The sequence below is a fragment of the Sardina pilchardus genome, chromosome 3 (genome assembly GCF_963854185.1).
Source record: "Sardina pilchardus chromosome 3, fSarPil1.1, whole genome shotgun sequence".
Taxonomy (NCBI): domain Eukaryota; kingdom Metazoa; phylum Chordata; class Actinopteri; order Clupeiformes; family Clupeidae; genus Sardina; species Sardina pilchardus.
Window position 1 is genome coordinate 3,036,363 of NC_084996.1, and position 15,190 is coordinate 3,051,552.

Genomic DNA, 15,190 nt, shown 5'->3' on the forward strand with positions numbered 1-15,190 from the left:
TATGAAACGCACGGAGAACAATAGTGTGCTTTTGCAAGCACACTAATTATTACCACACAGTTACTATTTAGAACTAGAATGCATTTCCCGGTGGGAAGTGCGAAGTGTGCTTGCTCAGACGTGCCGCGACAGCGCCCGGCAGGAGACACGACCGCTCGTCCTCAGGTCAAAGCGCCAAAGTTTGGCCAAGACGCGAAGCTGCTTCGAGTTTGGCGGCGTTGCCCTCGATTGCCGAATTCTTACACTGACGTGAAGGGTTGCCTAGGTTCATCAGTGGTATGTCCCAGAGCACCTCCAATGTAAAAATGTGGATGTCATCCCAAAGACATAAAGAGATACCGTATGAGACAAAATGCATTTTTGCTAATTGCGACGCCCCCTAGTGGCCAAATTGCACCAAATTTACTGAGGTTACTTTGGATGGTGTCCAAAATCATCCCACCAAATATGGTCTTGACACCTCAAAGCGTTTCTGAGATTTGACCTCACTTCCTGTTTGGAGGCTTCGCCATCGAATTTCATTGGCTGCCATGGGCGAACGCTTGGATGTATGGAAATGAAATGTACACCTCTAAGGTCTGTAGACCTTGTGTTGAATTATGTATGAGTTGTTCACGAGTAGCCAGCATGAAACATGTAACCACTGAAAGAAGGAAGGAGCCTAAGGAACTAGGCATGTTTCTGGAACAAATACTAGTAATGTTAGGAGTATAGAGATCGCTAAGACATGTGACCAAAGTCATCAAAACACAAAGAATTATGGGTAGGTTTGGCTCGCCTGATGCCAGCCCATGTAAACTAGTGGGTCTGGGTCTATGATCTGGCATGATAATAATGAAAACTAAGCGTGAAAAAATTGTGTGAAAAACAGTTATAATCTCGCGCTTCCTTAGTGCTGCTATCCAAGCCATTCCTCGCCTTTTTGTCACCTCTGAAACATGACGTATACTATTATTTTTCCACGCTGGAAAACTATAAAAGATAAGCTTCATGTTACTCTATTGAATTTTATAACACAGCAGGTAAACGGCATTTCGACAACTGCACTTCGTTGTTCCCGCACGTCAGTAAAACAACTTAATTTTGGGCCACCTATTCCCAAAATGCGTTGCGTTTTACGTCACGTTCTCAATCTCTATTGCGGGAACATCTGCTGTTTACTCACTGTTGAGTAAGTTGCAATGTGTTATAGCCTCAAATTGATGGTAGAATAAACAGGACGAATCACCTGTTCAAATGGTGTAATAGGATGAAATTTGGTGTTGATATGTCAAAGCAACCAGGCTGTTACTGGTTAACGTTTCTGAATATGAAATCGATTTTGGATTGGTTGCATGTGATAAAAGCTATGCCATTTCCTGTCCAGACAGCATTCATATTCAGAAATACTGTACACCGGCAACAAGGCACACACACACCTACACCTCTTTCAAACAGAAGCATCAGTCCGTTACATCTGCCTCTTGTCCACAAACTGCATGTTGCTTAGTTGACCCACAACGGCAACAGCAACGAAGACTTTCACACAAACACACACACACAACACCCCCTCAAACCCAAATATCTGTGTGTTACGTCTGCCTCTTGTCCACAAACTGCATGTTGCACAGTTCACCTACATCTACCCACAATTCTTTGATTTATAAATAATCCCTGCATTAAAAAACTGCAATGTGTCAAATCTTAATATATTTATATATATATATATATATATATATATGTATACTGTATGGGCAATTCCATGCAAAACTGTCAAGTCCATAACCCCACACAGCGTCAAACTATGATGTGGATGATGATTTCTTAAAAGTTTACCATTTCGCTCTTCTTGTTTGTACAACATATTCAATGACATTGTTAACTTAATCATTTGCATTATATAAATGTAACCTATTTTTCCACCCTTATGTCTCGTGACTACAGTTACTTCTACCTGCTTTGATATAGCTTATCCTAAATTAAATACTATGCAATGCAAGCATCACAAAACATTTATTGTATCCTTTGTTTTTAACTCTTAGAATTCAGTTCAGTGTGACATAATAAAATGAAAGTACAAAAACAGTTTTTAAACCCCTTTTTAAAAGTTTAAAACTTTCAATGAAATCTCAATTAAGGATTACGTAGTTCTAAATAGTAACTGTGTGGTAATAATTCACTTGTACCACCCATAGCCTAAATTAATTAAATGTTTACCATGAACAATAGTTAAATGAAACACACAGTAATACTTTCTATAACACTTTGTGTTGGATGTAATTAATTGAACCTAGAATTGTTAACTGCTATACAATAAGTGGGCCAAACTTCACAGTTTAAGTCTCCACACATAAGCTTGCCTACTGAGTCTAAAAACATAGCTCCCACTTTCCTTAGCTGGAGGGGAATTCTGAGATTTCTCCCTAAAGCAGAAACTATTATTTTTACCTAATTATTATTACTATTATTATTGGGGAGGTTATAGGTTTGCACTGATTCGGGTAGGGTAGTGGCACTATACTGGATGGTATATCGTTATGGTTTGTATAATAGTATTGTTTTGTTATAATTTGTCTATTGATAGAATTTGAAATTTATTTTGCTATTGTCCTTAAATTTAGCCATACCATGCTTTAGTTATTATTATCATATATAATTAACTGAGTGACTTATTTGATTGCTATTCTCATTTCACTGTTTTATTTCTCATTAGGTTAGTGCTTAAAATTATTGTTCTACTGATAATATTACTATTCTCCCTAGTTTGTAATTGTTCACTGTTAATTTAATTTGTATTGTTATTTATTTGTATGTCGCTTTGGACAAAGGCGTCTGCTAAATAACCATAGCCATAGCCATAGCCATAGCCATAGCCATATCGGTTAGAATATAGGACGGAGAAGAGATGGGGTTTAACTTTGTATTGTTCCAGCAGAGACATTCAGGATTTCCATACATACAGAGAAATATAGGTAGATGGCTATTTATATAGATCAGGGATGGGCAACTTTCATGACTAAGAGGGCCACATTTTTTAATCATCACCATCAGAGGGCCAAATGTGGCCGCGCACTTCCGCACATCTGATGCTGCAAAATAATTCTGAATAAGAACGAAATATGTCAATTTTCATGCTCAAATGCATTTTTCACATAGACTCCCTAACAACAAATAAAAATATTTTACAGCCAGTGATAAGTATTATTTTCAGTGCAAAGGGCTCACATAAATCACCGTTCAATGATGGCACAGAACTGAAAAACAATGGCCCATCATGAAGTGCAACACGCCTCATATTCAATGCATTTATGCTCCCCCTTATTTTTAAGAATTTATAGACATTCCCTAACGTCCATAATGAGAGTACAGATGTAACATGTAACATCCATCACATCTGTACTCATCCAACGCCAAAAAGTAAGCTACAGTAGGCCTACTTGCAGTCATGCATGATTTGTCTCAGCTCCCCCCCTCGACATTATCAGAATGTCAACAATTATGCGCGTCACCGTGCGTCGGGACAAATATACCGTTTCGAAGTTTTTACCTCCACTACGCACCCAAACAATTTCGCCATCTGATATAGCTTCTTTGCTTTGGCAAGCTCAAGCGAAACAGCAAAAGACGGATTCCTGTGTAGCCTAGTTCTGGCAATTAGTCGCTATTGTTAGTGTAGGCTACCCTACATTTGATTTGAGGTCGTCTACGACAGCGGCCGAGAAGCTCCGTGTGTGTAGGGCAGGCTACTTCTGATAACTTTTCGCAAGGTGTTGTAGTGTAGTGGCGACTTAAATTTAAATCTTTCATGGCTGATATAGTTTCTAGCAAAACTTGACATGGGTTTGCCTTACCATTCCATGAACAGACACTGCTTCCGATTTTGACTGAAAGGTTGCCTACGGTTTTCTAAATGAGTTTTCTACTTTTCTTCCATGTGTGCACTGTTTTTCCTCAGCGATGGGAAAGGTCCGAGGGCCCGACATGGATTGCATAGGAGGCGCTATCTATCGGCGAACAGTATAATTACAATGACGGTGCGGTAAAAAAAAAACAAAAAAAAAAACCACGCATTTTTAATCACAGTAAAAATGATCATCCGCGGGCCGCACTGAGTGAGGAGGCGGGCCGCATGCGGCCCGCGGGCCGCCAGTTGCCCATCCCTGATATAGATATATAATATATCTGCAGCATACAGAAATGTATTGAATACTAAGCTCATTAAACGGAATTGTAAGCCAGGACACACATACAGCAACGGCAACGCTAACCCCTTCAAGAAAGAAAAGAAACCTTTTTGTTCGTGACTACAGTTATTATGTGGTCAATTACGCCATCTAGCGGCGTAAACGGTACTGTGTTAACTCGCACAGGTACAAACTTCCTCCAGTCGGAGATTGTTAATGAGGGCTATCTTTTACTGTCTATGGGGCTAAAGGACTGTATTGATTGATTGTGTTGCTTGGGTGGCGTCAGTTAGAACCAAAGATCATAGAGCGCTAGACTCTTTGGTTAGAACACCGGTTGTGAAGCAGTAGTTTCTCCTTAGTTTCTTTATTGAGTTTTCTTCCACCATACAACAGCATGAATGTATAATGTATAGTGGTCTGTAAAGAACCAAATAAACTGTCATTAATATGGTCACTAAATAAACTGTATCGCTATCTCTCATTCTATGAGCACAACTTCTCACACAAGTAACATTAACAGGCTTCCTTCATTCAAACCCTTAATGCTAATTCTCCGTTTAGCATGCTAAGTCCTTGCATATCAACGTGAAAGATACATCCCACTCCCAATACACATGACCGAAGGTTACGTTCACTTACTTTTGTTGTCATACACGCACACAACTTCAACTTAAGGTAATTGGCAGTAAACTCACTCAAAACTAACGTCATGAACTTCACCAACACTGTTATGTGGTAATACTACTAGATCTAACGTCTCTAATGATCTAACATGAGGCTGCACGAGAGGGCGTCACTAAGCAACAACACCTCAACAAAAGAAGAGTACAGAGATGCTAGATTAGAACTAGTCTAGTTCTACGTCCTTACAGTAGAAACGCTAAACAGTAGATTCTTAAGCTAAACACATGAAGTATTATAATTTCAGAGAACGCTTACAGTATATTACTTCATGGAAATCATGTCAAGAGCAAGTTTAAGTGTATTAGCAAACCTCTTGCATACCAGTGTGAATAAACTCGATGTAAACATCAAACTTACTTTTCGTCAATGATTGCATTTCTGAATGTCATGGACTGGATTAGCCTACTCAGGATAACAGCAGGAATTGTCTAAGGGTAAATTAATTATCTCTTTTTTTAGTGCACAGCCGTCTGCTCATCATCACAACAGAAAACGAAACTTAACAGGAAAACAAGCGACGTGATTTACCCAGAATGCTCGAAGTCAATATTGCATAGGCTATAACAAGAAATAAAATCTCAAAACATCACAAATATATCAAACGATGTCCTGTAATCATTACAATCTCCTAAATAGTAATTAATTACGAAGAGAAACTATTGCAAATGGTCAAAAACGAAACACCGTCACAGTGAAAGCTCGTGTGATTGCCACCATAAATAGCACCTGGACATCAGTGTACTTTAACAACGATTAAGTCCGTACTTGCCTCTCGGGGCCATGGCGTCGTTAAGATTTACCCAGTCTCGGGATGAGACATCGTTGCGGACAATCTAAATAAATCGGTCGTGAGCGTGCGCAGTTGTAGACTCTCTCAGTCACTCAACTCAGACGAAGACAGTGGTTGCAGTATAATGGAGCTGGGCTAAATAGTGATACAAAAGCTCCTGCATAGTGGAACTCGTGCCAGTTCCTTTTGCAAGAATTGGCATACTTTGATTTTTTTTTTAAAAATATCAACATTGTATCTTAAATCACTCTGGAACGTCCTTTTGGCATTACTTAAGCAATTTAAGATGAGATATTCTGCGTAATAGTATACATTCGCCAACACACACGTTTTTGCTAATTATAGAGCCATCGAAAGACCAAATAACACCAAATTTATTGAGGGTGCTTTGGATGGGATCTCAAGTCATCCCACCAAATATGGCTTTCATACGTCACAGCATTTCCAAGATAGGCACACTTCCTGTTTGGCGGCTTCGCTTGCTGAATTTAATTGGTTGTCACAGGCAAACGCTTGAACGTTTGAAGGCGAAATCGAGGCAGTTGATCCGCCTTGGTCTGTAGATCACGCGTGCCAAGTTTCATGATGATCGGATGAACTATGCAGCCAGAGTCGCTTTACTTTGACTTTGGACAAAATTCAAAATGGTGGAAAATCCATCATGGCGGAAAATGACGTCACATGGTGCGTTGGAATCAGCTAGGTCAGAGGATTCCAATGGTATAAGTTTTATCAAAATCGGCCATACGGATCAAAAGTTACGGGCATGAACGCGTTTTCCAACTTTGACCAGTTGGTGGCGCTATAGCGTGAGAGTGGCAAGCATGAAACCTGGTGGTGTCAATCAGGGTAGTCTCCTCTATCAGCATACCAAATTTCATGACTTTATGTCTTACGGTTTGGGCTACAGGTGGAAAAATGTGTGGGCATCAGCGCTCAAAAATCGCTTTTCCATTCATTCCTATGGGAAAAAATCGACCGGAAAAACTGGAATAACGGGAGAACGACACGCCGTATCAAAAAGCTGTATACAAGCCACCATCCTCGCATCAGGACCCACGCGTGAGAGGTGGAACGGCGTCTCTAGCTCTAAATCCCTAGGACAAGATAGGGAGACAAAAGTTGGACTTGAGATAAATAAGTATATGAAACGCACGGATAACAATAGTGTGCTTTTGCAAGCACACTAACTACGTAATCCTTAATTGAGATTTCATTGAAAGTGATAGGTTGAACTTTTAAAAAGGGGTTTAAAAACTATTTTTGTACTTTCATTTTATTATGTCATACTGAACTGAATTCTAAGAGTTAAAAACAAAGGATACAATAAATGTTTTGTGATTGTTGCATTATGCATAGTATTTCATTTAGGATAAGCTATATCAAAGCAGGTAGAAGTAACTGTAGTCACTTGACATTTCTGAGGATTTACATATTTCCACCAGGGCAGTGGTAAAGACATTCTTCAGTGGAGGCACCACAGTTAATCACGCTATCAACATCTTCTTACCTTTTCTTCTGTTATTACTATTCTTTAACTTTATGGTAGACAGCGAGTCCAGCAAATTGAGAACCTAGGATCCTGTTTATGTTTATGAATGTGACTCCAGTATATGTTGAGACATACTAGTGGAAAAATAGGTTACATTTATATAATGCAAATGATTAAGTTAACAATATCATTGAATATGTTGTACAAACAAGAAGAGCGAAATGGTAAACTTTTAAGAAATCATCATCCACATCATAGTTAATATATTAAGATTTGACACATTGTAGTTTTTTAATGCAGGGATTATTTATAAATCAAAGAATTGTGGGTAGATGTAGGTGAACTGTGCAACATGCAGTTTGTGGACAAGAGGCAGACGTAACACACAGATATTTGGGTTTGAGGGGGTGTTGTGTGTGTGTGTGAAAGTCTTCGTTGCTGTTGCCGTTGTGGGTCAACTCGGCAACATGCAGTTTGTGGACAAGAGGCAGATGTAACGGACTGATGCTTCTGTTTGAAAGAGGTGTATGTATGTGTGTGTGTCTGTGTGTGTGTGCCTTGTTGCCGGTGTACAGTATTTCTGAATATGAATGCTGTCTGGACAGGAAATGGCATAGCTTTTATCACATGCAACCAATCCAAAATCGATTTCATATTCAGAAACGTTAACCAGTAACAGCCTGGTTGCTTTGACATATCAACACCAAATTTCATCCTATTACACCATTTGAACAGGTGATTCGTCCTGTTTATTCTACCATCAATTTGAGGCTATAACACATTGCAACTTACTCAACAGTGAGTAAACAGCAGATGTTCCCGCAATACTCCTAACATTACTTGTATTTGTTCCAGAAACATGCCTAGTTCCTTAGGCTCCTTCCTTCTTTCAGTGGTTACGTGTTTCATGCTGGCTACTCGTGAACAACTCATACATAATTCAACACAAGGTCTACAGACCTTAGAGGTGTACATTTCATTTCCATACATCAAAGCGTTCGCCCATGGCAGCCAATGAAATTCGATGGCGAAGCCTCCAAACAGGAAGTGAGGTCAAATCTCGGAAACGCTTTGAGGTGTCAAGACCATATTTGGGATGATTTTGGACACCATCCAAAGTAACCTCAGTAAATTTGGTGCAATTTGGCCACTAGGGGGCGTCGCAATTAGCAAAAATGCCTTTTGTCTCATACGGTATCTCTTTATGTCTTTGGGATGACATCCACATTTTTACATTGGAGATGCTCTGGGACATACCACTGATGAACCTAGGCAACCCTTCACGTCAGTGTAAGAATTCGGCAATCGAGGGCAACGCCGCCAAACTCGAAGCAGCTTCGCGTCTTGGCCAAACTTTGGCGCTTTGACCTGAGGACGAGCGGTCGCGTCTCCTGCCGGGCGCTGTCGCGGCGCGTCTGAGCAAGCACACTTCGCACTTCCCACCGGGAAATGCATTCTAGTTGTGAAATACTCCTCCATTTGTTGTTTTTATCATTACACAGCTTTTTCAAGCATTTTCCCCATGCCATCTTTTTTTTTTCTTTTTCAAAAAAATGTGTTGCTGGCTTCAAATTGAAAATGAACACATATTTTCCATGAAATAGTCAAAGTTGTAATTTTTTTCATTTGATATGTTATGTCCTTTTTGCGGCTAAATATGAGTTCACAAGATTTACATCACATTCTGTTTTTTATTTGTAGTTTACGCAACGTCCCAACCTTTTCTGATTTGGGATTGTATTTCCATGGGTTACATAGGTATATTACAGCAGGCTACATCTGACCCTCCTCAAAATCTCATTCACAACAATGTTCTTTTTAACGAAACAGAACACCAAATTACTCCTCTTTTGGGGGGGAAGTAAACACCATCAGTGGACGGTTTGAGAGTCATAAAATAATGCTATGGATGCAATTATTCCAGCTGTTTTATTCAGTACTTTCTCCCCTAAACTTTCTTTTGTAAATAGTTGTTGCCTTTGTCTGTCAAATTGCCATGTCATCAGTATTACAATGTCAAGAAATTGGAGTTTTGAGTTGTGAGTGCCCATGTACCAGCAATAACATAGTAACAGTTATAGAAAGGTGAAAGAAAGACTATGGACACAGATACTTTTTCCAATAAAATTATTTCTCTTCAGTTGACAGGGTATATCTTTCTGGTCAATATTTGATCATTACACAATAAAAGTGACAATACAATGTAAAAAATACCATTGTAGAACCTTTCAAATACCACCCCAGTACTGCATCATCTGGTCTGTATTCATCAAAATGAAATTATTGCAGACAGTTCGCTTGACAACAAGAAAAAGAACACATCTTCTTCTATAAAATGCTCAGGGAAATGCTGATTATACGTATATTCAAGGGTTAAGGACACCAGGCTGCTCAAGGATAAAACTCGGACTCCAAAAACAGCTGTAGTATCATCATGAAGCCCAAAAAGTGAGAGTTAAAACACTTCACGTTCCTCACCCCTGCAAATTTGTCATCTAAAAATCCATCCCTGCTCTTAGGAAATAAACCACAAAAAACCTGGTTGGGCTCACCTGTGCTTTTTCCAAAGGATACCTTCCTCTTCGGGTTGGATTGTCACAAGTGAAGGGAATTACACTTTTAGTTTAGGCTGCTAAGAGTCAATCATCTGATGAATAGATTGGGTATCCCTTACGGTAAGCACAGTTGAACCAACCATGTTTTATTTTCAATGACTGCCTCCCCCTTTTGTAGATATTGATTACCATAAAATATTGTATCAGACAATAAATAAGTGGGTTTCATCAGTACTACAAAGAGGAATATCTAGTCATCACAGCCCAGTGCAATTAGGTAGTCAATTCTACAAATGAGAACATTTGCAAATTGCAATATCAAAAAACCTCAAAAAACATCCAGCTGTTTTATTATTTTTTTTTAGACATTTTCATAGAGCATGCATTTTTTTAAACTTCATTTTTTTTTGAGGATTCAAAAATTGTAGGGTATGAATATATGACTACAGTTCATGAGCTGCATTGACTATTTGAACTAGCAAACTGGGTTTGATTGAGTGATGAGTAAATGCGTTGTGGTTTCTCACTACTGACAGCTGAGGTGAAGGGTCAATGACGGAGAAAATGATTAAAAGAATCAATGTGCGACTTCCCTGCACTCATGAGTGGAAATCAATATCAAAAGTAATCGCATGGTTAAGCTATACACAAATGAAGCCCACCTCTCTCATTCACCCGAGCTAATATACACACCACCCAAACTGGTGGAAAAGAAAACAACTTGCTTGAAGCTGAGGAAAGACACAAACCTAGCGACCAATCCAAAACCTGAAAGGTCTAATAGGACAGACTTGTGACGGTCAGCTTGTCACCAAAAGCTTCAATCGATTTTTTAAACCAATCATTCTTTTTCAATAAATACAACAGCTTCTTCCTGTTATTTTTACAGGGTACAAAGTTATAAAACATCATAAGGAGAAAGAGGACAAAATGAATCTTGCAAAGTTATCACAACATTTGTTTTAGTTTTTAAGTTTGTCCTTCGCATGCATGCCCCCAGGAGAGTGTTGCATGAGTCACAAGAACTCCTTTGGAAATACCGTAATGAGCGAGTGAAGACAGTGAGACGCGGATGTCTTTCATTCCACTTTGAGATGAACCTGAGTATATGGCAAAGGGCTGTGTCCGTGACACGCAAACCAATGGACGTATGTGTGTATGTGTGTGTGTGTGTGTGTTTGTGTATGTGGGTGTGTGTGTGTGTGTGTGTGTGTGTGCACGTGCAGGCATGTGTATGTGTGTTGATGTGTTTGTGTGTGTTTGTTTACATATGTGTATAAATATATATATATATATGTGTGTGTGTGTGTGTGTGTATGTGCGTGCACGTGCAGGCGTGTGTGTGTGTGTGTGTGTCAATGTGTTTGTGTGTGTGTGTGTTTACATATCTATATGTGTGTGTGTGTGTGTGTGTGTGTGTGTGTGTGTGTGTGTGTGTGTGTGTGTGTGTGTGTGTGTGTTTGTGTGTGTGTGTCTGTCTGTCTGTGGTTATGGTGGTAAAACACGAGCAACCTAACAGGGCAGACTAACATAAACACACACAGTATATTGCACTCAGGCTACAGATTGTTGGTTGTAGTTTGGTTTTCGTCGGATCTACACATTGTCGTTACCCCCACCTCCCAATAAAAAAATAAAAAGTATTTCAGTATCAGTAGGTCTAAATTGCCTGGAATCAATCCCACTGCTATTTGACTTTCTTAAAAAAGAAATGTACATTCACAGGAGGACAACAAAAAGAACATCCAACTTGAAATTCAAATCGATATGTGCAAAAAACATTATAGATCTCTATAAAAATATGTGGATATGAATAGAGCTATTTTCATCATTGATACAATATTTCTTCTATTTAGACTGTAGGATGTACAGTACTGAACGTGTACAGCTCTTACTAGTATTCTTCTTCTATACTCTGCCTTTTACAGGAAAGAAAGGATGTAGCCAGGTCCATGACAAAAGTGGGCAAAAGTGAATGAAGGCCTTTGCACACATATTTTTCGTCCAAAATGGTCACACGATTGAATAATAAATACGAGGCCATATTGTGTCAATCATGTTTACATCTTTGAAAACAAAAAATAAAAAATCATACGCAGGTTAATGAACGAGGTTTTCTACTCCAGCGTTCTGTATTTAGCAAACAAAAGTTTGATTTTTTTTTAGTGTGCAAAGGCCTTAAGACGCAACAGTGTGTAAATGAAACTTGACAGGTATCCAGCACTCAGATCAATGTGATTGAGTTCAGGACTAACATAAATGTCAGAGTTCCAGACGGAAACCTGAAATTGCATAACCCATGTCCAACACTTTGTCCCACCGCACGCGTTCGTGTCAGGGGTCAGGGCGAGAGCTGACCCTACCTAAAGCAGTGCGGCCGCCTTTCCTGGCTGGCTTTTAGGATGACCGATGTCACGTCTGGGACAAACGATGCAACAAAGTTTTTGAACTTTGGCTACTGAAACCCGAAAGGTCAATGTCTGGCCGTGCGGCGGCAACGGCGACGGCGACCTCTCATCGAAGAATGTGCATTGAGTGACACGTCAGACAAAAAAAAGAACGTTTGGCTGGCACCTTCGTTTGTTTGTAAGTTTTTTTTTTATTCGTTTCGTCACAGAGCTGTCCTGTCATAATCAGCGGACTCGTCGAGTCGACTGTCAAACGGAGAGGGGTGCGGAAGTGGGTCGGTGTCCAGCAGGGGGCTTGACAGGCTATCTGTGCCCATGTCCCTGTCTGCAGGGTCGGTCTGGTCGAACGTGATCTGCGGCAGGGCCTGGAACTCCCCACCGCCACCACCACCACCACCGAGGGCCTGGAGCTTGTCCTGTCTGCTCAGGAGAGGCTGGTTTTGGAGCACCTGGTGCTCCAGAAGGTCCACGGAGGAGTCGCGTTGCGTCTGCAGCTGCGTCTGTTCGCTGGAGGGCGTCCGTCTGCGTAACAGCGTGCTCTTGGACGCGTTGGGCGTGTGCCGCGCGGGGCTGGCCTCGGTCTCGGGGAGGGCCTCCACGGAGATGCAGGGGGGGCTCATCTTCTTCTTGCGGGGGATGTGGAGCGACTGGCCGCGCATGGGCGGGTGGCGGATCTCCGCCAGCGCCTGGTCGAACGCGTCGTCGGCGTCCTCCATGGAGGGGCAGATCTCGATGGAGTGGCGTCGCACGTCGTCCCCGGCGACGCTGCCGCACGGCGACGGCTTGTCCAGGAAGCCTTTGGTGTCCACGCTGAAGAACTTCTTCAGCTCCCGGTCCTTGAGGGCCGCCAGGCTGGCCGCGCTGCCGCAGTTCTTGGCCAGCCGGAGGGCGGAGGAGCCCGCGGGGGCCGAGGCGTAGGGCGAGAGCGAGTGGCTGCGCTCCTCCTCGACACCACCACCACCCCCACCACCCGACGCCGCCACCCCCGCCGACCCCGCCGCACCTCCTCCGCCCGCCGGCCACAGCTTGGCGCCGCTGTTGATGCAGCGCACCTCCTCGTCGGTGGGGTCGGCGGAGTCGAACATGGAGCCGCTGGGGCTGCTGCTGGTGCTGGTGCTGCTGCTGGCCAGGCTGGGCGCGTGCGGGTGCTGGTGCTGGTGCGGACGCTGGAGGCCTCCTCCGCGCGGGCCGCGGACGCTGGGCGAGCGAGAGTGCGAGCGCGGCGGCAGCATGGGCGAGACCTGCGGGCTGCCGCCGCCGTTCGGCGGGTTGGGCACGTGCGGCACCGGGAGGTCATAGGGTCCGGCGGAGCCCTGTCTCTCCAGGCTCTCCCTGGCCTCGCTGCTCTGGACCTCAATAGAGTCGTGCTTGATGGCCTCCTGGGAGGAACAAACAAACACGTAAAAAACACGCAAATGTCAGTGTAATAAACATAAACAAACATGTAAACAGTCTCCATGTAACTATGGCAACATACAGAAAACAGAACACAAAAGTCGGAGGCAGGAGAGCAAAAAAAAGCTTAATTGTTGAAATGCTGATAAAATGTTAAAATGCTAAATGTTAACAGCTTAAATGTTATTCTGCTGATGTAAGTTGCTTTGGATAAATGCATCCACCAAATGAATACATTTAAAAAAAAAAAATGTAAAAGAAGAAAAAAAACAGAGGAGAAAACAGAAGTGTAAAGGGAAAACAGGTGTGAACATCCCCGCACCTGTCTGCGCAGAGACTTGAAGGGGGAGGGCTTGGGCGGGGGGATCCTGGGCAGGCCCTTGGACAGCTGGGTCAGTGGGGGGATGCCTGGCACCTGGAGCAAGGAGTGGCCCTCACACGGCTGGGAGTGGACCGACGTTACGGAGCCTGGACACACACACACACACACACACACACACGGGGACATAGGCACTGAGTCCAGTTTGATTTATTACCATTATAAAGGTATCTTTGTTTTGTTCTGTTTTGTATTTGTTGTTGTTTATTGTTGTTGTTGTTGTTGTTGTTTATTAGAGATCTCGTATTGCCTTGTTAGTAACCAATGCTGTTTCTGCAGAAAGAAACAAGCATCAGCTCGCTACCGGTTCAGAGCACATACCGCAAACAAATCTATTTTGGTAAAACGCTCTGGATAAAAATGTCTGCTAGGGGGAGCTCTGAAGAGGTTGTTACATGTGTCTCTCTCCTGGTGTACAGCGGGTGTTCAGCGCGCGCGTGTTCCCCCGTGTGAAAGTGTACCTGAGTGGACGTAGCCGTGGCCAGGCTCGTCCCCCTGGGTCGGGTACGGGGCACTGGCTGGCCTCACGGGGCGGAACATGTAGCTGTCGTTGGTCAGGGAGTGCATTCTGGCCACCGACAGTTTCCGCAGAGACAGTGGATTTTCTTCTGCACTCTGCAACACTTCATCCTGCGAAGCAGAGAGAGGGAGAGAGAGAGAGAAGTGCTCTGTTTACTCATTTATTCCCCAGGCACACACACATGCACGCACACATGCACACACGCACACACACACACACACACACACACACACACACACACACACACACACACACACACACACACACACACACACACACACACAGGGAAAGAAACACCTAAACCTACACACCTATACACACACACACACACAGACACACATACACACGCGCAGAAACACAGATACACACACACACACCTACTCACATGCTCACTCCGATACAAACAGGTTCAATGCGGCAGACTCATTCGTTGGCTCAGTAAAACTGACAAAGCAACGAGCCTTGCTGCCAGAGGACCTGATTCACAGAGCAGTGCTGCAGCAGCAAGCGCTCCCGGCCTCCCTACGGATGCCGTCTACACACACACACACACACACACACACACACACACACAAACACACACACACACACACACTCAGCACAATTTCTCCTTTGTCTGGAGTGTGGCGAGGCCGACAGTGCTCCCAATAAACACCGCCTGCGCAAGAAACGCCGTCGTAATCTGTGTCCTACTTACGAGAGACAGCGCGCTGTCACACATGAGGTCTATTAATGCTCTCTACAACCAGATGTGCGCAGTCAAGCACAGACCCATCACGTATCACAGAGTGTGTGTGTGGT

General features: G+C 42.8%; 1 protein-coding gene across 1 annotated transcript in view; it reads right to left on the minus strand.

Annotated features, from left to right (window-relative positions):
• Nucleotides 1–9,042: 9,042 nt before the first annotated feature.
• The window catches only part of LOC134076336 (voltage-dependent T-type calcium channel subunit alpha-1H-like), a gene marked incomplete at its 5' end in the record, with an annotated part of 16,690 nt that continues 10,542 nt past the window's right edge, over nucleotides 9,043–15,190 (minus strand). The window contains 3 exon segments of the mRNA XM_062531335.1: nucleotides 9,043–13,474; nucleotides 13,813–13,958; nucleotides 14,331–14,499. Of these exon segments, the coding sequence (XP_062387319.1) occupies nucleotides 12,299–13,474; nucleotides 13,813–13,958; nucleotides 14,331–14,499 (1,491 nt within the window).